Raw genomic sequence first — 27,401 nt, 5'->3', positions numbered from 1 at the left:
CAGGACCATGGTTTCTGACTCCCTGCCCCAGCCTAACTTCCTACAGGAAGCCTTGGGCTGCTCTGAACACCTCTGGTATTTTCAGCTGAATGATACCCAGAACCCTCTTTTCTCAAGAAGCTCTCTGTTTACATGGTCCTGTGGTCATTTCTAATCCATAGCCATTGACAACAATCTTTCACATCCCTGTAATCATCAATGTACATGGCAATGGATTAGAGTCAGAAAGTAAGACCAAGCTCTGGTTCTGCTGTTTCCTGGTGCGTGACCCTGGCCACGTCACTTCGTGTCCCTGAACCTTGGTCTTTCTTTCTTAAAAATTAAAATAATTATGATCCATCCTCTATACCTCACAGGGCTTTTGTGAAAATCAAATGAGATAAAGGGCATAAATATAAAAATGTGTGGCAGCAACTTTTCTGATTACAAATTGATCATCATTTTTCCTGAATTTTCCTGTATATACATAGTCCTCTTATACGACTTGATTATATACTTTGCCCTCGTGGTTCTTTCTCTCCTGGGTTCCAGGCAGGTCAGGCGTGACTCTCTGACTGTCGGGCTTTGTAAGGATGTGAGAATAGGTAAGGACTGGTTTCTTTCCTCTCAGATCCCCTGTGGCTCTGACCACAGTGTCTTACACGTAAAATATGTTGGCTGATGTGTTCACTGATTAAAGCTCCAATCTGCAGTCACTGAAGGATTATGCTTCCCTGCCCGCAAGGCTGGGGCTTAGAGAAAAAAAGGGGGTTGCAATCAGAAAAATCCTGGCTTTGCCGCATTCTGTACTTATGTGAATCTGGACAAGTTAACCTCTTGGTGACTCTTCCTGATCTGGTAAAGCAGGAATGCTTAACGATATTACCTGCCTTCTGGGGCTGGTGTGAGGCCTGAGCGCGGCACAGATGCTGTGTACACTTTAGCTATTATTGGATTTATGAGCGTTAGAGATGATGTCTGACCATCGCCTGGGACGTGCGAATGTATCATTAGGTGTCCTGGTTCCCCATTTCTCTGGAACCCAGACAGATCTTTCCAGAGACGCTTGTTTGCTCTTTGGTTTGCTTATGCTCAGCCCTGAGGTAATGCTTGTTTACTGTACTAACCAGACCGTAGGTTTCCCTCCAGACCCCTCTCTTCGAGCGGTATTAAAGCCAGATGACATATGCAGATGTCTTCCTGTCTGCCCCCTGCCTGACTTGGGGCCCCCTCCCTCCTGGTCTGGTTCCATACAATTTAATTCAACAACCATTTACAGAGCACTGCTATGGCCCGGTGCAGCGCTGACCCTGGAGATACAGAGAGAAATAAGTAGTTTAGCCCAGGAGACTCCTGGCCTCCCAGCTCACTCCTATTTAACCTGGTACCTGCAGCTCCCCTCATACGTAAAGCCCCCAGAGGGTGCTGAAGGGTGCAGCTGCACTATGAATTCCCATCCCTCTCTTGGTGACCTGGGATGGGTCCCTTACTCTCCTAGAGCATTGGTTTCTCCTCTATAAGAAGGGCACTGATTTTGATCATTAGTGAGCATTCCCCCTTCAAGAGGACCAATTTAGAAAAAAAAGATTTGATATGTTTATGGAAAACATATTATTTAAAATGAAAACAGCTTTACTGAGTCCTACGGAGTAGGTGGGTGAAGATACTTTGAAAACTAGAGAGTAAGCTACAAATGTCTGTTTCTTGCCACCAATAGAATTGCTAATATGTGACGTGTGCAAAGAGACTTTGCCATCAGGTTAGGCTACTGTCTGCAACCACTTTGGGGTCGGGATGGTGAGCAGATTTAAATAGGTCGTTGGGAGACAATTTTCTATGGGTCTCTTGGCTTTCTGCATATTTCGTGAGTCAGGCAATATCTGACCTTTTGTTCTAGACTACCTTTTTAAGGATGAATGTACAATGAACAGCGTTGGAACTCAGAGACAGTGTCCCCTCCAGAACAGAGGGCAGACGCATTTACTATCCAGTATGAAAGATTCAGGTTCCCTAAGCTCAGGGTTCCTCCCCAGTAACACAATCCACTCTGTGTGCAGGGATCTGGCCCTCCTCGCACCGCCCTGTGGGAAGTGGGAATTGGGACTTGGGGAACTGGTATAAATACCAATGCTCTGACTACTGTTACTGCTGTGAGTAACACACTGTCCTTTGTCTCTTGCACAAGAGTCCTGGGTCATCTGCCAGCATCCACGACACTTGTTAGCTTTAAGGTAGAGTAAAATCTCAGACCCTCTACAGTTCTTGAGAGTTAGGCTACACTGATGATCACTCTAGGGGGAAATGGAGAGTGGAATGCGCTCTACTTGTTCTTCTATTGGTCAAAGATGGATAAGTGGCCTTTCGAGGAACACCCACTGTTCCATATGGAGCTTTGTCTACTGGCTAAGAGCCACACCCCTACTCTGTGTTCTCTAGTAGAAGGGCCCAGAAGCTGAACGGAGACATCCCAACCCTCTGAACTGCTTTGTAATTTATGATCGAGGTGGATCTCCTGCAGGGGCTTTCTACACAACTAGTGAACGCCTTCTCAAGGTGCTAACTGTGGGAGCATTCGGTTTGAGGAGTCAGACCCAGATGGAATTTACCCAGTTTCAGACGGGGACATAGATTACAAGCTCATGACCTCTGTCCCAGCCTGTCTGGGCCTCAGGAGGCTCTGAGGAAACTGAATGTCCAGTCTTTGGACAGATGCCATTTGGAGGGCCCAGACTTCTCGGGTTAAAAACTCTACATGGATCTGCATGGAGTTTCTCACCCCGGTGGCAGGATAAAACTGGGAGGTGCCCGTGTTCATTAAAGAGGAGATCATGTTCACACCTCCTACCTGAGCAGCTTGGATGTTCACATTTCCTTCTCGTAAGAGCTTCCAGACCACAGCCATGTCTTCATCGGTCTCTGCAGAAGCCAGCGGAGTGATCATCACGGCGGTGTAGCCAGCTTTGTTCTGATGGTCCACGTTGCAGACGCCTGCAAGAGAAACACCGAAGGTGGAACAGCTCCCGAGAGGCTGGAAGCCAGGCTTTAGCCTGTTCAACAGGATGCCGCCTGCTGGTTAAAGGGCCACAGAATAGAGCAATCCTTTCCCAGTGGTGGAATCTATGTTCTACATTTTTAGCAGCCTTTAACAGTGGCCACTTTTCTTTACAAGTTTTCTGAGGATACCCAGCAAGAAAGGTCCACATGAGAGTCAGAGGTGGCCAAGGGGGCCAATGACCTTGACTCTATTTCCTAAAGTGGAGAACAAACATTATTCCTATTTTACAGATGAGGACTCTGAAAGTCAGTGAAGCTATATCAACTGCCCAAGTGAAGGAGAAGTGAGACCAGGACTCAGGTCTATCCGGCGCTAGAGCCCATCACTCACATGGCCTCACGTCACCCACAGGTGTGTATTTCAGGTCTGGTTCTATGTCTATGTGTAACTCTTAAGCAGCTGGCTATGGTTGTAGGTCTTTTCCAAAGGCTAGTGATACCTTGTGCAATGGACCAGGGGACATGAAAAACACCCCAGGATAAACATGGGAAATCTTCCGGGAATAACCATTTTCATTTGAAAAGCAGAGCGGAAAATAAAACACTCCACAAATTTTTATATTGAAGCAATTAAGAATATACATTTCACAATAGAATGAAAAACTGGCATATTTTTAAGATGAAGTATTAAATGAGAACTCAAAAGAAATTTCTGCTTTGTAACCCTGGGGATATGCATTCATATCCGTTCCCACCAAAGGAGACGTAGGAGATCTTCAGCCTGTTATCTGTTGTCTGAAGGCTCCCACTTCATAAGGGCGGTACAGTGTGGAAAACCAAATCTTCCCTGTACTGTTGATCATGCAAAAAATCTACGTGTCTCTTTGGGACAATAATAAAGCTATCTCAGTAAGGCAAGTCTGAGATTTTCTTAGCATTTCTTCTGTAAAATGGGGATAATAACAGGACCTATAAGGTTACTGTGAAAGTTAATGAGTTAATGTATTAAAAGCACTTAGAACAGCTCCTAGCACATAATAAACACTCAATAAGTGTTAGCTGTTATTACTATTATTGTCCAGAATGGTATTCTTGTCTTTACATCCTTGCTACTTGCTCTTGAAGACTTAGAGCTTCATTGTAACAAATCTGGTTTACGACAAAATGTCAGGGTTACTTATAAGTTCTGTGCAGGGGGAAAAAAAAACAACATTTGTTTGACATTCCCTCCACTCCACCCCAAACAATTTTTCAGAAGTGTGTCATAGTGGACCAGGATGCCAATGGACACAGTTGGGCTCATGTATCAGCAGTTTCCTCCCTGAAGCCCCTCTGGCCACTGTCATGACAAGCTGGGCTATGAAAGCCGAATAATAACTCTATGCATCGCCTCACAACTCTGTTCTGATAAAGACGGGAATATCTGCGTTGCCACGTTAATGACTTTAAAATTTTTACCCCGTGACTATTTTATGTTTGCTTTTAAGATGCGTAAATGAGCCTCAGGTTACGATTCTCTATACTCTCTTCAGAAACGTGACCTATAACTCAGTAGAGTGAGAACTAACTCCTACCCAGGGGCTCTGAAAAGGGGCTGAGGACCCCTGGCTTTCACAGCAGATGTTTCTGAGCAGCTCCAGGGAGCAAACCAACCTCCCCAGAGGCGAGGAGAAGGCTCTCGACTGAACATCCTCCAACTCGGCCAGCTTCCTCTTCTGCAGAGGCGTCCTGGCGAAATAGAGGACGGATCACAACGGACTAAAGGGTTGGAGGTGCACCCATGGCTTTATTCTCAATAATGATGAGTCACTTCTGTGCAGCCCTTTACAGTTTGTAATGTGCTTTCCAGATGCTTCACAAATGGCTGGGAAGGGAGCCCAGTTTGGAGTGGGACACATCTGCCCTCCTCAACACCCCTACTACAGTGAGGGAAAGGAATGGCACTTTCAGACCGTCTTCCCAGCCCCCTTCATTCTTTATGCTTGCAGCTGTTGTGCTATTTCAGCATGTTAAAGGGAAAAGCTTCCAAACCACTTTAGGGTTGATGAGTATTGACTGGATCTTGGACAACATCAGCAGAAATTTATAACAACCAAATCAAAGGTTGTCTGTTCTCCAGCCTGGCCTGGCCCAACCAGAGGACTTCTAACAGGCTGCAAGCCTGTGAGCTCCTTAGAGATGAAGGCGCTACATTACGGATCTTTAGACTTTTTGTGCACATAATAGGTGTGCCTAAGGTCTCACAGTGTCCCTGGAACCTAGCTTCGGGTAGTAGAAAAAAGCCCAGGTTGGGAGGGTGACAGATCATGGTTAGAATTCTGGCTTAGCTACCTACTGGCTCTGTGACCTTGACCACATAACTTGACCTCTCTGAGCCTCAGTTGTCTCACTTGGAAAATGCATTAAATATCTGCTTCACAATCCCCGCAAGGACTGCATATGGTAGTATTGCACTGTGTCTGGGTTGGGGAAGGCACTCAATAAACAGTAGGTGGTGTTGTTATTCACGTTCTATAATGAAAGGCCCTAACACTGAATACAGTCAATGCAACCCAGAGGCATGCTCCTTTAATTATGTGCCTTTCTCAACTGAGCTACCATTTTTAGGGTATCCATGAATCCCTGAAGAATGTTAGAATTGTAACTTCGTCTTCCTCTGATGATGCAGAAAGAACTTTAGGCTGTCATTATGTACATCACCTTTCCATGCAGGTAAAGAGCCTCAAGGCTGCTTAATGGACTTTTGGAGAATGAAAGTTTACTGGAATTTAACCTAGCTCCCAGGAATCATCCGTCCACTCGTTCATCTAACAAATATTTTCACTCGACGCCCACCATGAGCCAGGAACTGGTCTAGGTGCTGGGGATACTGAATGGAAGGAGACAGACAAGAGCCTCCCTCAGGTTAACTGAGTTCTGTTAGACTCAGATAGAAGTGACAAGCAAAGATCACGTGAAGAAAGAAACTGGGTGTACTGCTAGAGAGAGATGGGGCAGCCGCTTTAGATGTATCACCAAGAAGCCTTCTGCGGTGACATTTGAGCTGTGACTTGAATGATGAGAAGAAGCCAGTCATGAGAATAGTTTCAGGGAAAAGGGTCCAGATGGAAAGAAAATGCAAAAGTCCTAAGGAGGGAATGAGCGTGGTGAGTTTGAGGCCCACACGTGGCTGGAGTGGAGGGAAGGAGGGTGCATGGTGGTGGCAGAGAGAGCAAAGGCAGGCAGGACCAGGCCATCTGGGATTCCTGAAGGCCAAGGGCAAGGGGAAGCAGTGGGAGGGATTTAAGCGGGGGGTGGAGGACAAGATACAAGTTGGGGGTGAGCTGTTGGATCCAAAATTCAGACTTCCTGATGCCTGTTTAAACTCCCCCTCCAGCTTCCTAAGTAAGGGTGTACAATTCTAGCATGTGCTCTAATTCCTGGTTGCCACGGTATCAACTTCAAATCCCAGCAACACACTTAGTCATTGCATGATCTAGAGCACATATGTTGACTTTTTGGAGTGTCACTTTCATCACCTATAAAACAGGAATAATCGTCCTAATAACAGGATCGTTATGACGATTAAATGACATCTCAGGTGCCAGGTGCTTAGCAGAGGGCCTAATCCGTGTAGATCATTTGCGGTTTTATACCTCTTGTAGGTACCCTCCTAGATATCCCTCATACAGCCTTCCTAAGCTCACAGATGACATTCGACTGGGATCCACACACCTTCAGTCGGTCCCATCCCCCGCCTGTCCACACAGTCACTCCTAGGCTGCTTGATGTTGTCACACGCTCTGCAGAAACTCCACTATAAGCCCTGTGGTGTCGTCTCAGCAGACGTAGAGTTCTTTGTTTGACTATTAACCACTCTTTCCAGCTCCTAAGATGATCAAGGCCATTTGCAATGATTCTCCACCAGAGGGAAGAGTCTTCCCTTCCTCCAGACTTCCAACAATTAAGAACCTAATGCTCACTTCCCTTCTCTCCTCCTCAAATCCCTCTGGACCTTCACCCACCCTCCCTTCATTTTGCTTCCATCTCAGAGGAGTAAATATCCCAGCAGCTTGCCTATGCTGACCTCTTCTGCCTCTGCTGTGGATTCCAGGTTTTTCCAGCTCCTCGAAAACCTTGCTCCATCAAGCATCTTCTCTCCTTTGTATCTTTAATCTCTCTCTCTCTCTTTCTTTGTCTCTCTCTGTCTGCCCCTTTCTCTCTCTGTGTGTCTCTCTCTCTCGGATTCTTCTTCTCAGCCAACAAACATATTCAGGTCTCCTCCATCCCCATTCACTCAAAAATAACTCTCCCCATCCTCTCCTGCTTCCTCCAGCTATTGTGCTACATCACTGCCTTCCCTAGCCCATGAACGTCACTCCTTTCACTTCTGCAATCTGGTTTCCTCCCAACAGGCCCCTGAAACAACTGTTTCCAAAGTCACCAGTGACCCCTTCCCAAATCTGCCAACCAACCCCAGGCATCATCCTTCAGGGACACTACAGTACAGTATTTGACCCAGCGGACAATCTTCTTTCTTCCTGACATTTTCTTCTTCAATGGCCTGGGACTTTTCTCTGTCTGCCAGAACCTACCCGCTGCAGTGCACATTTCCTGCTCTCTAAACGGGGTATTATCTCACTTCTCTGGAGCCCTGAAATCACATTCTGCACCTCTCTCTGGTGAGCCATCATCCTGCTCCATCCTGACTGTCAGGCTGTAAGCTCCTGGGAAGAACAGGGCTCACACCTAGCTCACCTTTGCATCTCTGGTGGTAGTCAGTATGGACCTCATACACAGTTCACAAATATCTGATGAACGGTGAATGAATCAAATTGAGTCAAACTGATCAAATGGAGCCATGACTTTTGTTACAAAGTACTTATGAAGATGGAAAATGTGACCTTTCCTAGAGGCAGTGTGGTATAGCTCTGGAGCTGGACAAACTGAATACGAAGTGTGACTCTACCACTTACCAGCATTGTGACCTGAGCAAGTTTTATAACTCTCTCAGCCTCAGTTTCCTCAACTGTAACATGAGAACAATAATACCTACATCACAAGAGTGTTGTGAAGAATAAATGACATAATAAAGGAAAAAATGGTCTAGCCCAGCTCCTAGAACACAGGAGGAACTCAGAACAGTGAAGAATCTCCTCGCTGGAAAGAAGTGGGAACAAGAACTGCCCGTCACAGAGGGACCCAGGCTGCAGAGATGCAGCCATTTCTGACCTGTTTCCAGCAGCAGCCTCACGATGGAGAAGCTGGAGTGGGATACGCTGTAGTGAAGAGCTGTGTTGCCATTGCCATCAGCCAGGTTGACAAGCAGCTTTAGCAAGTGTGGGGAGTGAGGCTGGACCCCGCGGAGGTAGGTGGCCACCACAGCAGGGCTGGATGACTTCCGGCTGGAGACCCGGAACCACTCTTGACTGATGGTATTTAAGCTCTGCTTCTGAAAGATCAACAGATTCCAGTTCCAGGAGGTTACCTACCCGGGTGCTCCAGCTGGGGTGTTAATTTCCACTAGGAAAGGTCAGCTTAGGATGCTTCCACTTCTATCCCTTCAGCTCCCTCCAAATCTCCATGTGATTTACTCCTAGAGGGCTCAGAGCTGTGGGGTCCCCATGCAGCAGCACACTTTGAACCCGTGGGATCGGTCCCCCATATGAGGTAGACAGGAGGATTGGGAGAGCAACACAATAGCCAGTGACACAGCACATTACTCGGGGACAGTTTGAGTCTACTGTACGTTTCGATCACATCCCCCATATGCACAGGATAACCATGACCCCCTCTTTCATGCGTCTACACCAGCCTATGTAACCCTAGCCCAGACTCCACCAGGGCATGTGCATGTTTTTAACAGGCACAGCTGGAAAGTCACAACATTTTACTAATGGGAAAAATGCACACTGAAAGCTAAGACAAACAACATGCCCAATTTATGCTTGAAGTAAAACCCAAACAGATGTGCTCGAATTATTTTTGGCTTTTAAGTTTTGCTAGGACCTTCAGAGAAAATGGTTTAACAACCCATGGCAGGACCTCACTATCTGCAGTATTCAGCTCCTTTATAACCATGAATGCAAATGACACCAACTCTGCATGTGACATGACCTAAGTGTTTAAAATGGAACATGACTAGATTATTTTTCTAAAGGGGAGGAGAAACGATGAGGCTGTGACTATTAGAGATGATTTCACATTCATTCTGGAAAGGGCGCTGAGTTAGGAGTCACTACACCCTAGGGGCCGGGCATAAGTCCTGGCTCAGCTGTGCGACCTTGGAAGTCCGATAACCTTTTTGAATCTTTCCTGTCTTGTCTATAAAATGGGGGTGAAAAAAGGGCTGGGTCCCTAACCTCCCATGCTCTACAGAGTGAGTTCCTTGCACAACCTGCTTTGTCTCTAAGGTGGAGAGGGGGTGTCCTGTGCTTTGATCCTAAAGTGGGTGTGATGTCAGGTTTGTATATCCTCTGATTGATTTTCTAGGCAGAAACAGTGGAACCTTTTGTGGCTGAAACACTTCTTATATATCAGAATATCTCCTTTACCCATGGAATCTTCAGGAGAATCTGGAGAAGATCCTAATATTAAGGAACATAGTGGTAGATTTTAAATGAAGATCTAAGCAATAACTTAGCTCTGTAATTCATTTAAGAATAAGTAGCAGGAGTTTTAATCAACATTCACCTCACATATTGGTTCTTTAACAATCTGGGAACAAGTTATTTGCCAAATCAGCGAAGATAAAATACTCATGAAAATGGGCTAATCAATCGTTTTTACTCTTAAGGCTCTTCCGCAAAGGAGAACAAAATGGGCTGTAAAATGCTTACAAGCTGTTACACGTTGGGTCTTATCAGTTGCTCTCACGACTTGGGAAAATGTGTCTGTGCCAGTACCTCTTGATTCAAGCAGAAACTAATCCTTACATGTTTAAATCTCCATGGGCCATGATGGTGTTAAGGAGCAAACAGATGTATTTTCTTGCTTTTGGTCTCTTGACCCATAGGTGCACTTCAAGAAAAACAGTAAAGACTACAGAATGAAATGCCAGGGCTTGAGGGTAGTGGAGACATGCGGTCCACCACCTTCCTTTTTATTAATGAGGAAATCACGGCCCTGAGCGCTGAACTGACTCACCCAATATCTCACCACTATCTAGCGGTCCTGGGAATAGAAGCACGGTTCCCATTCCACCCGCTCCTTTCCACTCTACTCACGGTTCTCTCAAACTGCGAGGCAATTTTGAGCCTAAGCCACAAAAGTTCTATGACACATTCGGGTTGGGACGCCTAATTACACTTGGTAAATGCCTCTGAGCCGCAGGCCTGGTTCCTGTGCACGTGCGAGGGTTCTGCTTTCTCAGCACAATCCATCACCTTGGGCAGCAGAGTTTGGGCAAATGAGAGAACAGCCAGCGGACAGGGGCCCGTGCACACCCACACCGCTGCCTCAGGCACGGGACCCAAGTCAACCCAGGTGAAACTTAAACAGTATAGAAATCTTTACATGATGATGAAAAATCAGAGTACCAAGAGCTGGTCAGTGGTCGTCCCAGTTTCTGGCAGATGTTGGCTCAATGCCCGGCATGCATTAAGGAATTCTTCTGAGGGTTTATATCTAAAGAAAAAAAATATATATGTATGTATGTGTGTGTGTATATATATATCAGTCTCCATGTTGATAAAAAAAAAAAGTCCCCTACCTTGACTTTCACTCTCATCTTTTACCTCTCAGCAACTCAAACACCCAAACTGGGCAACTTCCCAGGGGGGTCAGGGGCATTCCTCAGAAATACTGGGTGAATACAGCCTCCTGACGAGGAGGCTTGGCTTCTGAACTCTTCTGAAGAGTGAGTTAAGCGCATTGCCCTTTGGATCCTGCTGTTTTCAGGGGGCAGGAGCAGACCACCAAAGCATTTTGGGGGCCACGGGCCCAAGTGCCATTCCTGACACGCTGGGAAAGGGAGAGTTATCTTTCTGACTTTGGAGTCAACATTTTCTGCCTGAGTGACTTGACAAATCCAAAGGACTCAATGCACAGCAGCAAATTTCTTCCGGTTATTCTTCCATGAAGGATACAGTAAGTGCTAATTGAGTCAATAAAATGGAAATCAATTAAGCTGGGGCGCTCTCAATGATACTCACTCCTCCTGTGCTAGTATAAGGGCAGACTCAGCACTGAGAGGCCTAGGTTGGGAGTCAATGGCATTTGGTCACCGAGAAGCTCCGCTCTCATCGCGTCCTTACAGCGCTGCTATTTTGGAGCAGCCCTGCGGCACTGCTGGACAATCAGCTGCCATTCACTGCTCATCACTCCTTCAGCAACCAGGCTGGGGATGATGGTAACGATAATGAATGGTACTTATTATTCTCATTTCTCCCATTTATCAAGAGCCTACTATGTGGCAGGCACTACAGGAGGCATTTTGCATACTTTTTTACATACTTTTTCTCATCCAGTCCTCAGATCAAATCTATCAGGTTGCTACTATCTGCATTTTACAGATGAGGAAACTGAGGCGACCGCAGCTAAATAACACCGTGGCAGACGTAGGATTTGAATCCAAGTGTGTCCAACCCCAAAGTCAGTACTCTCTTCATCATGCCATGTGACCTCTCATCACTTTCAAAAACAGGGCTATGTCAGTATGGCCAAAGGGAGAGGCAGAAAAACATGTGGGAGAATCACAAAAGACAGGCGTTGAAACACCATCTCTGCTAGCTGTGTCACTAACTTCTCGAAGCCTCTGTTTCCACATCTGTAAAGTGGGGCTTGTAATAATTTCTACCTTACAGATTGTTAGAAGGATTACATCAAGAGAATACCTGTAGAGTCCTTCACATTTTCAGTGCTAAGGCCATGTTAGCTTCATATGCAGAGCTCTGTCTGTGACAGTATAGCCCATGAAGGCAGAAGTTAGATCTGTTTAGTTTAACCAATGCACAGTACCTGGCATAGATTGGAAACTCAATAAATATTGGTGAATGGATGGATAAATGAATTAACAAACGACCAGATGAAAGGGTGAATAAATGCCCTTACTCTTTCTCAGAGGATCAAGTGTCCCATCTGTCCCCATCTGACTCACCTCTCAGCCTTGGGATGGGGAAGCTCTTCCCCAGGCCCGCGTTCCTGGTCTGTGTCACGGGTGCCCTCGGGAATGCCCTGCCCCGCCTTGTAGCTGAGGTGGGCATCCTTGCCCCGCCTATGTTCTGGGCCATCACATTTCTTCTCGGCCTCGCTGTCAGACAAGTCTTCTGGGGAAGTGTCCTCACTGCTGGTCTCCTCACTCGAGGTGGTCTCATAGCTGGGAAAGGAGACAAGGTCACTCGTTCCGTGCTTCCTGCCCGATGCTCGTGTCAACACTAATGAGAACTCGGTGGGCTTTAAATAACACTTCCGTGCTTGCTAACCTCGTCCTCCATTCTCTACACTTGCAGTGCTGGGCAAGGGGACTCCCAGGAAACCTACTGTCAGAGGAACATGCTTTTAAGAGCTCTGTTCCTTTAACGCTGGAGGCCATTTGGGGAAAAGGGTAATTAACTAAGCTCTTCACAACAAACACACAAACAGCCCATGGCCTAATTGGTCGATGCATTCGGATGATCCAGGTATCCAAGGCTCTCATGAAAGCATTTGATTCTGGAACCCTGAGGTCCTGTCCTGAGAGGGACCCAGATCTAGGCAAACATCCCCCACCCTGAGTTCTCTGAATCGCCTAACAAATCTTCGCATCTCTGGGTGACTGTGAAGCCTCCCTTTGGCCGCCCTGTTCTATCCCAGCTTAAAGCTGACAAGGGAGGAACCATCTGTGTTCACTCCTGGCAGGGTTCCATGGGACACGTGAACGGTTGGGATACTTGAGCCTAGCACCTGCCTTTCTCAGTTGCTGTTTCAACCACGGCTTAAAACAGCAAAAGTGAGGGCGTGGGCCACTTGACTGGCCTTCCCTCCCCAGCAATGATCCTTATGTTCAGTTATATGCAACTCTATTGCGGTGGCAGACCAGAGACCAGAGAGGAAAGTTCTGGAAGATGTATTGATCCCTCTGCTGATGGTCAACAGGAGACCTCCGATGGAGGTTGCTCCAGTTAAGATGAAGATTTTGGGTTCTTGGCTTACTGGCACTGCCACAGAGACCAGGGGAGACCAGGGGCCACAGCTTCTCCTGAACCCCCTCATGCCCTTTATCTGAATGGTGGTCCCTATGTAAAGCCCCTGTGCTCACTGGATTTGCAAACCCAGACTGCTCCCTGGTATGCTCACATTCTGTCTTGTTCAAACCTCAGATATTTCTTCCTGTACCGTGCTTGGAACAACATTTTGCTTTTGTGATTAAGAAAACGGGACATATTAAGTTTACCAAACAGTTCTTAGAATTGCTTCATAAAAGCTCCACCTGGAAGTTCATTCATTCATTCAACAGACATTTATTGAATACCTACTATGTGCCAGGCACTGTTCTAAATGTTATAACCTAAGTCCCTATCCTAACTGAGCTTAAACTCTAAGTAGGGAAAGGCAGAAAATAAACACGTAAGCAATATATTCAGACAATGATAAGAGCAATGAGTAAACTAATAACAGGCCATGGGATAGCGTGCTGGGAGGAGGGGCTACTTTAATTAGAGCGGAAGTTTTTGTTTTCGTTTTTGTTTTTTTTTTAATTTTATTTATTTATTTATTTATTTTTGGCTGCGCTGGGTCTTCGTTGCTGCGCACGGGCTTTCTCTAGCTGTGGCGAGCGGGGGCTGCTCTTCGTTGCGGTGCGCGGGCTCCTCATTGCGGTGGCTTCTCTTGTTGCAGAGCACCGGCTCTAGGTGCACGGGCTTCAGTAGTTGTGGCTCACGGGCTCTAGAGTGCAGTCTCAGTAGTTGTGGCGAACGGGCTTAGTTGCTCCGCGGCATGTGGAATCTTCCCGGAACAGGGCTCGAACCCCTGTCCCCTGCATTGGCAGGCGGATTCTTAACCACTGCGTCACCAGGGAAGCCCCCAGAGCATAAGTTTTTAATGTTGGCTGCATGTTAGAATCACCTGAGGGTGTTTAAAGTTCCCAATACCTGTACTGCACCCGAGACTAATTAAACCGGAGTTTTCCAGGAGGGGGAGCCAGGCATCAGTATTTTTAAGGCTCCCCCAGGGTTTCCAAGGTGCAGTCAAGGTTGAGAACCACTGCACCAGACTGACAGATACTGAGGGATATCTGGGAGAGAAATTTAAGTGGAGGAAACAGCCAATGCAAAGGCCCCAAGATCAGCCTGACTGAGCATGTTTAAGGGAAGAAAGCCCGGAGCCAGTGATGGGGGATGAGGCAGGCTGTAGTCACGAGATGGACCTCCAGGTTTTGGTACAAAGCTGGCACTTTTGGGGACTTCCCTGGTGGTCCAGTGGTTAAGAATCCATCTTGCAATCCAGGGAACGCCACTTCAATCCCTCACTGGGGAACTAAGAATCCACGTGCCACGGGGCAACTGAGCCCGTGTGCCGCAACTACACAGCCCAGGAGCTCTGGAGCCTGCACACCGCAAGGAAGAGCCCGTGCCGCAACTAAGACCCGACGCAGCCAATAAAGAAATAAATAAATATTTTAAAAAAAGAAAAACCACAAAGCTGGCGCTTTTGCAAGTATTTAAGCAGGGGAGAGAGAGGACCTGCTTTAGACTTTGAGGTTAGTCTGACTCTGCTTTCTGTACACAAACTGAGGAAAGCTCAGAAAAAAATGGTTTCTCCTCTGGCCAGTGTCTGGCGTCAGCAGGAGTGAGAACAGCAACGCTCACAGAACCTGCCACAGTAGTGACGTCACCCTTGTCTGAACTGGGTGTCTTCCTTCTGGTCTCACCCAAATTAGCAGGGGTTCCGACCTGTTCCGGGCAGCCTCCTGGGCCCACCCCTGGCTGGGCCTGGTGCCCCTGTTTTGGGCTTTCCCACCATCCTCCACTTCTTCCTCTACTAGAGTTCATCTCAGCCTGTCAGCATTCTCCCTTTACTTCTGTCTTATCTCTGCCCATGTCCAAACTGTGAGTTAAAGGCAGGGACAATGATTTATTTGACCTTTTTATCCCTACCACCAAACACATCATCGGTACTTAATAAATGTTTGTTGAATGACTGATTTAGAAAATATTCTAAATCCAGTGATTTACTCTCTACACTATATAAGGTCTGGTTCATGTTCTGAGTCAATAGACATTGATCATTTTTCTTCATCCTAAAAAACGTTGGTCTGGTTTGCCGTAAGTTAGTTAAAGGAAAGAAAAAATTAAAAGGATGAAATTTGAAATTCTACAAATTAAGAATTTGTCCTAGGTTCAGTGTTACGGTTCAGATTAAAAGTCTTCCTTAAAGGGCTCATGTGTCCCCAGACTAGCAGAAGGCACCAGAATCCTGGCCCCAGGGAACACCAAAGCCAAGACATATTAAAAGCACAGGATCCAACAGACTACCACAGCTGGCAAGAAGCCAAACACATGCAAACCCGAGAGGGAGTTTTAAAGGGCCGTTGAGATTAATTCCCTTGAAGAAGAATGAAAGCCAGATGCTTCCCCTAGGAAAAGGGAGTGCTCAGGACAACAGCAGGAGAGGTAGTGTGGAGGGCAGTCTGGGCTTCACGAGCGATGCTTACCCACCGTTAACCCCAACAAACTGAAGGTTCTTTTTGGTCCCATTACCTCCTGCACGGAAGCCATAGTCTTTCTTTTTCATTATGGATTTAAGGCTGGTCGACGGGGAGATCTCTAGGCAGACACAACATCACAGGTTAGCATGACCTTGGGGATGCCCCAGAATGCAGCAGAACTGGGACTCTTGCTTTGAGGGCACACAGGCTGAAGGTGTGTGAAGAGGCAGAAAGGGAACTAGATAATTTCAATCAAATATATTGAGGGTCTCTGAGGTGCCCCAGCCTTCTGGTCAATGCCAGAAAAATTGTTCCGGTTCACAAACCCTCTACGTGTGGATTACAGAGTAGAGTTATCGGAGCATTCTTGAACCATGTGGTGTGAGTGCCACTGTTGTCCCTATCTTAGTCTGGGGAAACCTGAGGCTCAGATTTGCTCAGTGAACGGCAGAGCAGGAGTAGAACTTAGGCCTCCCGACCCCTGGTCCAGCACCCACTTCTGCTCGAGGGCACCCCAGCGGTCCTTCCTGACTCACAAGCCGGATGACACTTGTGATGTGGGGTAGGCACGGAAAACACATGAGCAAGAGCACGAGTCTTCTTTTGCTGGGCTCAAAGTTACAGGAGGCAGTTCACAATCAGTAAGACTAGCACTAGCACCAAAATAATGAGAAAACAGCCAATTTGTGATCTGCGGCAGGAAGCAGACTCACACGCTGCTGCCCGTTGAGCAAAGCAAAATATGGTTCCACTTAACTCCAGAGTGTGTGATCTGTTATAGGAGGAAGAGCCGCTCAGCCAAAGGGTCGACTTCCACATGTGAGTATCACTCAGTTTCTCTCTCTCTCTCTCTCTCTCTCACAGACACACACAGAGAGAGAGAGAGAGAGAGAGAAAATAATTCAGTAAAATATTTCAGCTCTCAATATAATAATCCTCCAAAACAAGGCTACAAAAAACCTCTAATGTGCAAGAACTGGGCAGGACCACAGGAATGCAAGAGCCCAAGAAACAATTAAGGAAGGCAGAGGTTTAAAGCACTCACAGCCAGGGCCTTTCTTCACCCTAGACACTGCCTTTGCACAATGCAAATGAGAAAGAGGCACCTCTCTGGGCAGACACAGTGCTGCAGGCTTGGCAAGTGTGGGCTGGGTTTCAGCTCCCATTTACCCTCTGGCATCTCTGTGCCCTGTGCTACATGAACGACTGTATGTGGTGGCCCTGCAGTCAGTCCCAACGTTAGAGCAAGGACAAGAGCAGAGGTTCCAAGCCTCCACTGTCACAGAGATCAGTTTTTATTCCACTGGGTTCCTGGATGTGCTTAAACCTTTTAAAAAAAAACATATGCATGCAATTAAAACCCTTTTCCCCTTTGACTCGTCAAGGAGCAATGGTTCCCCATCTCAGGCACCAGTATTTACCCGTCGGTGGGGAGGAAGAGGGGCCCGGGGGCTCCTTCTGGGGTGGAGCGTGGGCCGAGTAGGCGGACAGCAGCAGGTTGAGGGAGCTCTGTAGCTGGCTCTGGATGCTGCTGAGCTTGGAGGCGGGCTGCTTGATGGCACGGGCCAGCTCCGGGTACCCATGCTCCAGGCAGCTCCACTGCTCCTGCAGGAGCTCCTGGATCTTCTTAACGTACTGCCCAATAGTGGCATCGGCGGTGGGCGAGCTCGGTGGCCTTCCTGGGCGCTCCTTCCCCGGGAGCTCTGAACCGGCCTCCTTCCTCCCTGCTGGGGGAGCCTTTCTCTCGCTGCTCCTTGGAGAGCCTCTTGCTCCCCTGACTGGACCCTCGGCTCCCACCTGATGGCCTCCCTCCTGCTCAGAGCGTCCTTCTTCGATCCTGAGCTCAGTGGAGAGGCAGCTATGTAAAGAGGGGGTGAGGACCATCTTGGATCCCTGTGGCAGTGACAGCTGGGATGGTGACGCACATTCTGCTGGGCTCCGATCCCCCCATTTGTGACTTTCCTGCCTCCACAGGACGCCATTCCCCTTTCCCCAGGCCCCCCAGCTTTCAGATCTTGTGCTGCCCATAAGGTTGACCCCAATGCTCTTGTCACACGACTCCGTGGTCAAGAGTCCGTGTAGAGGGTCAGTGTTGACCATGGCGTCAGTCTGGCCCTGAGCCTCTTTGGTGTTCTCGTGGCTAAGCTTTTCTGTCAGTTGGGCTACAGTGCACTCTAGCTCTCGAATCCTCTGCCCCCTAGCCTTGATTTCCTCCTCCTGCCGCTGGAGGGCAGCTCTGACTTGGGCTAGTTCCTCAGTTCTTCCAGACAACTCGCCCTCAAGGCCCGAGAGCTGCTGCTTCAGGCTGGAGATGCTGCCGGGATCCACGGAGGTAAGGCCCAGGCTTTCCTCCGTGACCCGGATGCCGATGCTTCTCACGTCTACTTCTACAGGTGGCGGCGGTGGGATCTCGCTGATGTTGAGCTCGATTTCTTCTAGGGGGAGCTCATTCCCAGGGACGGGTGATGGCAGAGGTGGGGGGCTTGGTGTTGGGGAGCCGGGGGTCGTGACCGCCACCTCAGCTTGTCTGCTTTCCTGTTGGTCTTCTGCATCCTCTAGAACTACAAGGGATGAGAAAGGAGGACTTGAGAAAGGGAGGTGATCTGGAGCTGCTTCTTCACCCTCTGGAGGCTCAGGCCCCTTCCGGATCAGCTCCGCTATTCCTGGCACCAGGTCTCCAGACTCTCTGACTTCTGGATGGGCTGCTGCTCGCTGGGTGGAGTTGGAAAAACCTGCAAATCCTTCCGCAGGACCAAAGGCGCCATCACAGACATCGCCTTCGCCCTGAAGTGGGGGGAGGCCGGGCGGGGTAGGGGGCCCTGAGTTTAGGCTCGGGTCCTCTGAGGCCCTGTTTTGCAGCAGCGTGGCTGGCATGCTGGATGCTCTTAAAAGCTGGGGCCGTCCACTCCCGGAGGCGACCTCAGCCTCCCTGGGACCAGCAGCCTCCAGCTGTCTGGCGGTCTCCGTCAGTAGGGCCTTCCGGTGGTAGCTCGCCTCGCTCCCGCCGGCGGCTTGGGGGGGATCACCGAGCGGCAGCGGCTGGGCTCGCGCCTCTGTCCCGAGCGACACCTTACTAGGTACCACTGGGGGCCAGTTCGGGTGGGAAAGAGCAGCATGGGGGCGAGCCCCGCTGTCGGGAAGGCTGAAGTTTCGGGGCAAAGTGCTAAACTTGGCCTGCTTGGCCCTTCTGTGGATAGGAATCCTTTTGATGGTGTTTCCCTTCTCGATGTCATCCACGTACTTGAGGAAGTCCAGGTCTAAATGGAAGCCATATGGGGTCTCCACGGAGTAGGGATGGCTCTTTGGAGGGTCTTTCTCTTCATCCCCCTGAGAGGACTGGTCTTTGGCTGGGAGACATAAGACATGTGAAAAAGAAGCGCAACGTTAATGAGAAAGACAGGCGGTGAGACCTAATATCTCTCCCATAAGCGTTCTCCTAAATGTTCCAGCCTCTGAATTATGCTGAGATGCTCACCGTCTTTTGGCTGGGCTGAGAAATCCTGTTATTAAATCAATGTGGACTTAGCCAATGTCTCCAAGGAAATAGGTAGAGGGAATAGTTTCCAATTTGCAGTATGGCATTTCAGTTACCGCTGTGGCCAGGAATTTGCCAAATCAGGGTACTAATTGGTAATTATGAATATGGACGTTTTCAAAGGATGAGATACACGATTGTCTCAATATTAAAAAAGGACCTTGCATTATTCAAATAGGTCCTAGCAAATCTTGCTAAAGCCAGAGATATCAAGAAGCCATGCCTCCTGCATTATTTAAGCTTCCTCTGATGGCTGAGCCTCTAGGTACATGAAGCTCAGAACGGGCACCCATAATCATGCACAGCCTATGCTCTTTTCCACTGGAAAACTGTGTAGTGCTTAACAAACAAGTTTCACTTTCAAAAACTCATGCCAGGTAAGGAAATACCACCTTTTTCACAAACTGGAAAAAAAGGTGGTGGAGGAAAATGGGACAATCAATGTCAAAAGGGACATTGGCAAGCATCCTCCAAGAGGTGTGGGACTCATGATTTTTCAGAGCAGCCCAAAGTATCAGGAGAATATCACGATGAGAAAGTTCTCCATCACACCGAGGCACCACTGATCTTGACTCCAGCAGAGGAGTCTGAGAACCAGTCAGTCCTTTGATTATTTGAATCCATAGGGATTTGTCTCCAATTAGCGTCTTCGTCAGGTTAAATAATCTTTGTTGTTTTGATGTTCCTAATGTGACACCCTTTATCATCTCTGTGACATTCTGCTAAACATGCTCTGAAAATGCTGAGTTCAGGAGAGGACATTAGTGGAGAGCACAGAGGCCAAGAATATGGACCCTGGAGCCCGGTCTATATTTCAGCTCTGTGACCTTGGGGATATTACTTAGCCTCCCTGTGTCTCATCATCCGTAAGATAGCAATAATAACAGGTAAGATGAGATTGTGAGGACTGATTAATACATATGAAGTGCTTAGAACAATGCCTAGCACATGATGAACATTCAATACACACTCAATATTGTAGTTATTATCTTTGTGGAAGTCCAAATTACAGAGAGCTGAAGCCCCCTAATGGAAGCTGACTTGCTGGGTACATAGGAGGGGATCCTCAAATTCTTTGTGTCTGACTGATTGCTTGACTCCAAGAGTAATAGGCCCTGGGGGCAAAATGACAAAATAGCGGTAATTGAATTCACTTACCTCAACCACTATTTATTGAGCACCTCTGTTGGTTGCTAAGATAGATCTTAAGGACACAGAGATGAAGCAGGTATAGCTCTGCCCTCAAAAAAAAAGTATGGTCAAGTAGGAGAAACACCAACAAGTACGATGCAGTGTGACAAGGATGGTAACAGATACATGCTCAAGGACCAGCGTTCCTTCTTGACTTATTTTCCTAGTTTTTCCAGAAAAACTTTCTTGGACTTAGAGACTAATTCTGCCTTGGTTGGAGAGGGATGACTTCGTAAGAGTGACATATAACTGGATGTTAAATGAATAAATAGCAGTTTGCCAGGAGAACACAAGAGGGTGAAAGACATTGTAGTTATTTATCTCCAAGAGGGCCATTATCAATTCCTACCTTCTCTAGACAGGCAAGGGAATCTTATATTGAGAGGTGGGGTCCATTTCTCTATGCTTTTGAATCTCAGCTGGCCTGTGACTGCTTTGACCAAAAGAAAATGGCAGAAATGACACTGAGAGAATGCCAAGACTAGGTCATAAGAAGCCTCTAAGTTCCACCTGGGTCTCTTAGAATACACACTCAGGGGTAAGCCAGATGCCATGTAAGGAGTCCAACTTCCCCGAGACCACCATACTGTGAGGAAGCCCAAGTAGCTCCAGAGAGAGGTCATGTGAAGAGATGGTGAGAGATGTCTCGCCAGCCTGAGCTGTTCCAGACATCCTAGCCCAGGTGCCAGGCATAAGTAAAAGAACTTCAGATGACTCCAGCCTCAGCCATCATCTGATTTCAGTGACAGAAGGGACTCCAAATGAGAACCACTCAGCTGAACTTGTGTTAATAATGCATGATTGTTTTAAGCCACTAAGTTCTGGGGTGATTTGTTATGCAGCAATAGATAGCCAGGACAGATCAGATATATGTCAGAGAATGGGCAAATGCATTAAGGTGTGAAAATCCATAGTAATTCAGGGTTCTAGAAACACAGTTGATATGGTTGGAACTTAAAGTGTGGAAGAGAAGGGTGAGGAGTAGAAAAAGACAAAATTGGAAAGGTCAGCAAGAGCCAGATCAGAGAGCCACTTGTATGCATGCCAAGAAGCTTTGACTTTACTCTCTAGGCAGTGGGAGTCATCAAAGGGTTTTACACAAGGGAGTGACTTGGTCAAATGTGATTTCACAGTGAGCATTCTTGCAGAGGATTAGAAGAAGAACAAACCAGAGGCCCAAAGACCAGTTGGGAGATTGCTGACATGGTCAAGGTGAAAGAAGCTAAGGGAATGGAAGGAAGCGGCAGGTTCAAAAAGAGGTGCAAGTGATGGCATTACCTGGGGCACATATAGGGCTGCTTTTTCCCTAAGAGTGATGACATATTTGGGCTGAGCTCTTCCCACTTGCCTGTCTGATGTATCCTTCTGGCCAGAGCTACATGCTTGAGGCACAAGAACTGTGCTTAGGGAAGTACAGTTATCTCCAAAGAACTAAAGAAGCCAAGTAGACACATAAAGGCTGAACCCTTGAACATTGACACAATCGACCCTACCAGCCTCAGTGCTAAGTAAAGCTGCAGGGCCTGTGGGTGAGTAAGTCACAGCCTCAGCAGGGAACACAGCAAGGCACTGGTGCTGATCCACAGGGTTGGTCCAAGTTGGGTTCCAGAGCTTCTGTGCAGATACCTGGACTCCAGGCAGATAAGGAGTAAACACTCCTCCAGCACCCAGAAAAGTCCAATAAGTTCCCATTTACCCACATGATTTTTTACAAACCTGCTTTCTCCCAAAGAGGCACACTGATAGTCTCAATGACAGCAATTGTTCTCTGTTAGCTTCCCAGCTGCACTTGGCTATACTCTTAGGCCTACTGGCCAGTTCAGCAGCCTCCTGGATTATAGGAACAAGCCAAATCAGAGAGGAGGCATTTGTCTAAAGTTAAATAGGAAGCAGATTTATGACCCAGAAGGCAAAGAGCACTCCAAAGGAGAGACTGCATTATTTATCTGCTTACTGCCTCAATTCGGTAGAAATGAACTGATTTGCCCATCAGCCTCTGAGAGCAGGTCCAGAGCACAAATACAATAATAGCATCCAATGAGGAACAGCAGGTTCCAAGGGAAAATATTCCACAAGGGAGACTGAGGTGAATCAAAGAAGTCTGTGAGACTGAGCAGTTATCCAGGATGACGGGTTTAATAGGTGCTTTCCTAAGTTACACTATGGGGTCTCTCTCCTCCCTCTCTCTCTCTCTCTCTCTCTCTCTCTCTCTCTCTCTCTCTCCCCCCCCCCCCTCACACACACACACACACACACACACACACACACACACACACACACACACATTGTGCTGCTGTGCCTGCCACCCACCGTTCTGCATTCCTTCTCTTTCTCGCAGTGCAAGAGGAATGCTGGACCTTGAATGAGGGAGCTTGATCTGATATGCTGGGAGATCTAGGCTCACATTAAGTTCTGCTCCTTTTAATTCTACCTGGTGATAGGTATGCAGGAGCTCAGAATTCCAGGCATTGGGCCAGGGTGAGAATTAATTAGGAGGACTGTCTCTGCTCAAAATGAACTTCAGATCTGACAAACCAACACATAACTGGCTGGAGTTGAATCCTGCCTCTGTTACCTCCTACCTCTGTGATTCTGGGCAAATTATTTAAATTCCCTATGCCTCGGTCTCTGCATTTGTAACGTGGTGATAAGAATACCTAACTCAGGGCTTCCCTGGTGGCGCAGTGGTTGAGAGTCTGCCTGCCAATGCAGGGGACATGGGTTCGAGCCCTGGTCTGGGAAGATCCCACATGCCGCGGAGCAACTGGGCCCGTGAGCCACAACTACTGAGCCTGCGCGTCTGGAGCCTGTGCTCCTCAACAAGAGAGGCCGCGATAGTGAGAGGCCCGCGCAACGCGATGAAGAGTGGCCCCCGCTTGCCGCAATTGGAGAAAGCCCTAGCACAGAAACGAAGACCCAACACAGCCAAAAATAAATAAATAATTAAAAAAAAAAAAAAAAGAATACCTAACTCACAGAGATGTGATTATTAGCACCGATGCAGTAGAGAACATGGCATAGGTACTCAACAAAGGGGCCAAAAGATGAGGATGGGCTGGTTCTGAATGGGGCAGGGGGAGATTCACTGAGAATGTGTTCTTTCTTGAATATTTAACTCTGTGTTAGGCCTAGAGCATCAAGAGGGAGTGAGAGTCCAAGAAAATAATTCTGGAGAAACTGGGAAAAACGAGTCAGGGGAGAAGAAAAAAGTAGGATATATGAGGCTCCGAGCTACCTAGAATTCCCTACAGAGTCTCGGTCTGAAAGCACCCCAGATCACTAGACCCTTGGAAAGGACCTGCAAACACAGTCACGAGCCTAAGACCTACAGGTAGGCATGAGAAAAGGGATTAGAAGGAGACAAGGGAAGGAGGAAGGGGCCACAGTCATTACCCTGAGGGAAAAAGTGAAGTGGGGGGCAGGTAAGGGAACCCATCAGAGGCATTTAAAATGAGAAAAAAGTCCAAAAGCCTATACTCAGTTTCTGAAGGAAATGGGAAAAACAGAAACTAGAGAGAAAGTGGCTAAAACTACAACCAAAAAGAAGGTGAATTAAATGAATCTTTTCAAAAGGCCAAGACAGTGGAAGCTGTCTTTTCCCTCCTCTGCCTTTATTTTGTGAGATGTGTGTGCTTGAAGGGAGGGGTGCCTTTCTTAGCTAGTTGTGGGTGATCACGTGGAAAGCAGCCATGCCAAGGACGCTGAGCGGGGACAAATGAGGCAAGCAGGAATGACAGGCCCCCGGGGCATTAAGGGAATTAGCTGGTGTTCTGTGGGACCACTTTCAGGGATGCGCTGAAAAGGCAGCTCTCTGGGGAGAGAGGCAGACTTTTGAAATATATGGTAACTGCATTTGGAAAGAAGGATGAGGCAGGGCTGGAGCTGCTGTCCAGTCCTTGAGTCCTGTACCAGTGAAGGGCCATATAGGCTCTCCTGTTTCCTGACATTTGGTGATCTGGAAAAAGCATTTCATTAGAAGTCAGGGGATCGGGGTCTAGTCTATGATGTTTGGCAAGTTTCCTGGGGAGGGAAAGGGGAACATTCATCGAGACATTCGTTGGGCTAGATAGTTATTACTTAACAACCTTACATGCATTATCTCATTTAATCCTTTACCAACCCTGTGAAGTAGGTATTAATACCTGCTTATAGACGAGGTATGGCAGACTGTTTGCAAAAATAGCCACAATTATAACCCATCCTTGTGTACTTCCCTCCCACACTGACCCTAGGCTTGGCCTTGTGACTTGGTCAACAGCAAATGTGACATATGCAGAGATTTGAAAGTTGCTTGCACAGTGGAGTTTGTCTGTTCTTGCTGTGCTTGGAACCCTTCTGTCATCATGTGAACAAACGCTAACTAGCCTGCTGGGCAACAAAAGACGCATGGCCAAATCATCACCAATGCCCTAGGTGACATGGAGTCAACCACCAGACATGTGAGTGTAGCCATTCTAAACCATCAGGACAAGTCACCCAGAAGACCACAGACATGTGAACAAGTCCAGCAGAGATCAGTCAAGCTGGCCCAGCCCAGAATAATGGCTTAGCCAACCCACAGAATCTTTTAAGAAATAATAAATATCTTTAAGTCAATACATTTTTGAGTGGTTTGTTACACAGCAAAGCTAACTGATATAGGAGGGAAGTGAAGCTCAAAGAAGTGAAATGCCTTGGAAAATCACACAGGTATGAATGTAGGCTCTTTTACCAAATTGTGCCTCTTTTTTAGACCTCAAGTTCCTCATCTCCAAAATGAGGTTAATGAGTGAGATCATCCTGCTCCCTTCTTGCTGCTTGGAAGGGATGAGAAACACTACAAAAATTACACAACTCTAGTATAAACATAAGCCTTCATTTTCATTCCCTACTACCTTCTCTTGTTCATGTCTGAAATACACAGTTTAGGTTTCCCAGCACCGCCTCCCCTGAGCTATTTCCAGGATTTATGGTAATAATCGCTTTCCAACCCAAGTGCTCACTGTAGACCAGGGAATACAAGGGAGCCTGCCTACCGTCTGTCTTCTCCATCTTAGAGAATGCTGACCGCCAGTCTCTTGGGCACTCTTCTTCCGATAAGCCTGTAAAATTTGTTGGAGAGTTCTGAAAGAAAGAGGATGGAAAAGTGGAGAGTCTCATTACCATTAGAATAAGTATGGAGGGAACATAGCACCAAGAAAAAAAAAAAAGTAACACCCCTCCTTGCCTTTCTCCCAGGATGCCCATGTGCTCATAGCTCTCCAAGGAGGGAAATTAAAAGCCTATACACACTCCTAGAGTATAATCTTGGGTGTGTCTTCGTGGAATGTTAGCAGTGGTTGACACCAAAGGAAGCCTCTGGTCCAACTTGACAGATGAGAAAACTAAGGCTTAGAAGTTAATTGTTCTGTGCAAGGCCTCTCAGCACATTCGTGAAGGAACTGGACCCAGGGCTCCAAAAAGCAGCATGGTGCTCTTTCCAAAATATCAAGAGCTGAAATCTACTCACTTCCCATCATGGTAAAAGAATTATAATCCATTTTTTTTTGGAAAAGCTGGAACCAGAGTACCTATAAGTGATCTGTGACATCCCAATCAGATTCAAGAAAAAGATGAGCTAATTGGAAGGACTGACTAGGAGCTAATAGTTTGGGGTGATTTCTAAGCAGGGGCAGAACAAGGGGGAGTTCAAGCCTGGTAGCCCGAAGACATCAGTAACTATGCAAGCAGAGTACCCTCCTGACTCTGAATTAGGGTACCTTGAGGTTTGATCATAAATTCTCCCCAAAGTTTCAATCCTTTTCCAGGACTATTTCTTCAAATGGTAAACAACCTGGATCCTGCCCCCCAGTACATTAAATCACCCAGGAAATTGGTTTTTATGATTTAACTCCACACACATCAGAATCATAAATTATCTGTGACACCTCAGCAGTGGAAGCAGAGTTGTTTTAGGAATTCCAATGTGCTCGACCACGAACTCCAGATCAGAGAAGCATACCAGGGATGAGGGAAAGGTTGGGAGGACGTGGGGGTGAGAGAAGGACAAGGGGTGGCCCCCAGCAACCTGGGATGGAAAATGGGGAGCAAACAAGCAAACAGGGGAAGAGGCCTGGGAAATATCAGGCCTGCCAAATAAGAGGAAGTCTGAAGTCTGCCTGACAGAAAGTCTGGTGTACCCTCTTTCTGTGAGTGCTGCTACTGCCTCCGAAGCTAGCACCCTGCTCCTGTCTTGGTTCCCCCATAACCACGTTCCATGCAGCGGCCTTTGCCTATGCAGGAGTGGCAGAGCCTGGAAGGGCAGGCAGGGTTTCTATAGGCAGAGACACTCCTTGCAGAAAGATCACAGACGCTAAATACCTCACTCACCTTTGTGGCAACAAGGACTTGAATTTGGAGCTGGAGCAGAGAAGAAGTTAGGGAGCAGAAGGATGAATGTGGATGGTCCTGGAGGCTAAAAGCAGCCACTAAGGAGGCCGACAGTGGAGAGGCATGGAAGCTTCTAATCAGGGGTGAGGGAGGGTCGCCCTTGTTAGAAAGAGGAGGCTCTGAAACAACCTAAGTGTCCATCGACGGATGAACGGATAAAGAAGATGTGGCGCATAGTATATATACGTAATGGAATATTACTCAGTCATAAAAAAGAAGGAAATCTTGCCATTTGTGATAACACGCATGGACCCTAAGGGCATTATGCTAAGTGAAAGAAGTCAAAGACAAACACTGTATGTGAAATCTTTCTTAAACAAAAGAGAACTCATAGATACAGAGAACAGATTAGTGGCTGTCAGAGGCAGGGGTTGGGGGGTGACGGCTGGGCAAAATGGGTGAAGGGCATCAAAAGGTACAAGCTGCCAGTTTTAAGATAAAAGGTCCTAGGGATGTAAGGTACAGCATGGTGACTGTAGTTAACAATACCGTATTATATTTTTGAAAGTTGTTAAGAGAGTAGATCTTAAAAGTTCTTGTCACAAGAAAAAAAACTGTAACTATGTGACATAGTGGATGTTACCTAAACTTATTGTGGCGGTCATTTCACAACATATACAAATATCAAATCATTACGTTGGACACCTGAAACTAATACAATGTTATATGTCAATTATAACTCAATTGGAA

The 27,401-nt window shown here is 47.2% G+C and overlaps 1 protein-coding gene and 1 long non-coding RNA gene across 7 annotated transcripts in view; one reads left to right on the top strand and one right to left on the bottom strand.

The window, feature by feature from the left end:
- The window catches only part of LOC309639370, a 62,626-nt gene extending 54,450 nt beyond the window's left edge, over nucleotides 1–8,176 (top strand). Inside the window, exons 6-7 of the long non-coding RNA XR_014251625.1 lie at nucleotides 3,265–3,385; nucleotides 4,229–8,176. This is a non-coding gene — a long non-coding RNA (uncharacterized lncRNA). The remainder of the gene's footprint in view (nucleotides 1–3,264; nucleotides 3,386–4,228) is intronic.
- Nucleotides 1–27,401, bottom strand: part of KANK4 (KN motif and ankyrin repeat domains 4) — a 68,874-nt gene that overhangs the window by 8,035 nt on the left and 33,438 nt on the right. For 4 of the 6 annotated variants that reach the window (XM_082416443.1, XM_082416441.1, XM_082416442.1 and 1 more), the window contains 7 exons: nucleotides 25,319–25,406; nucleotides 16,999–18,924; nucleotides 15,584–15,695; nucleotides 12,050–12,268; nucleotides 10,491–10,578; nucleotides 8,185–8,404; nucleotides 2,825–2,967 (listed from right to left, as the gene is read on the bottom strand). In XM_082416443.1, the coding sequence (XP_082272569.1) occupies nucleotides 2,825–2,967; nucleotides 8,185–8,404; nucleotides 10,491–10,578; nucleotides 12,050–12,268; nucleotides 15,584–15,695; nucleotides 16,999–18,924; nucleotides 25,319–25,334 (2,724 nt within the window). In that variant the 5' untranslated portion in view covers nucleotides 25,335–25,406. Of the gene's footprint in view, nucleotides 1–2,824; nucleotides 2,968–8,184; nucleotides 8,405–10,490; nucleotides 10,579–12,049; nucleotides 12,269–15,583; nucleotides 15,696–16,998; nucleotides 18,925–25,318; nucleotides 26,834–27,401 lie in introns of those variants that run through there. The other 2 variants (XM_082416440.1, XM_082416445.1) reach the window with 2 other exon arrangements.

The sequence above is a fragment of the Balaenoptera physalus genome (assembly GCF_965194825.1).
Source record: "Balaenoptera physalus genome assembly, chromosome: 1".
NCBI classification, from domain to species: domain Eukaryota; kingdom Metazoa; phylum Chordata; class Mammalia; order Artiodactyla; family Balaenopteridae; genus Balaenoptera; species Balaenoptera physalus.
The sequence above is the reverse complement of the archived record's forward strand: the minus strand, read 5'-3'. Positions and strand labels throughout refer to the sequence as shown.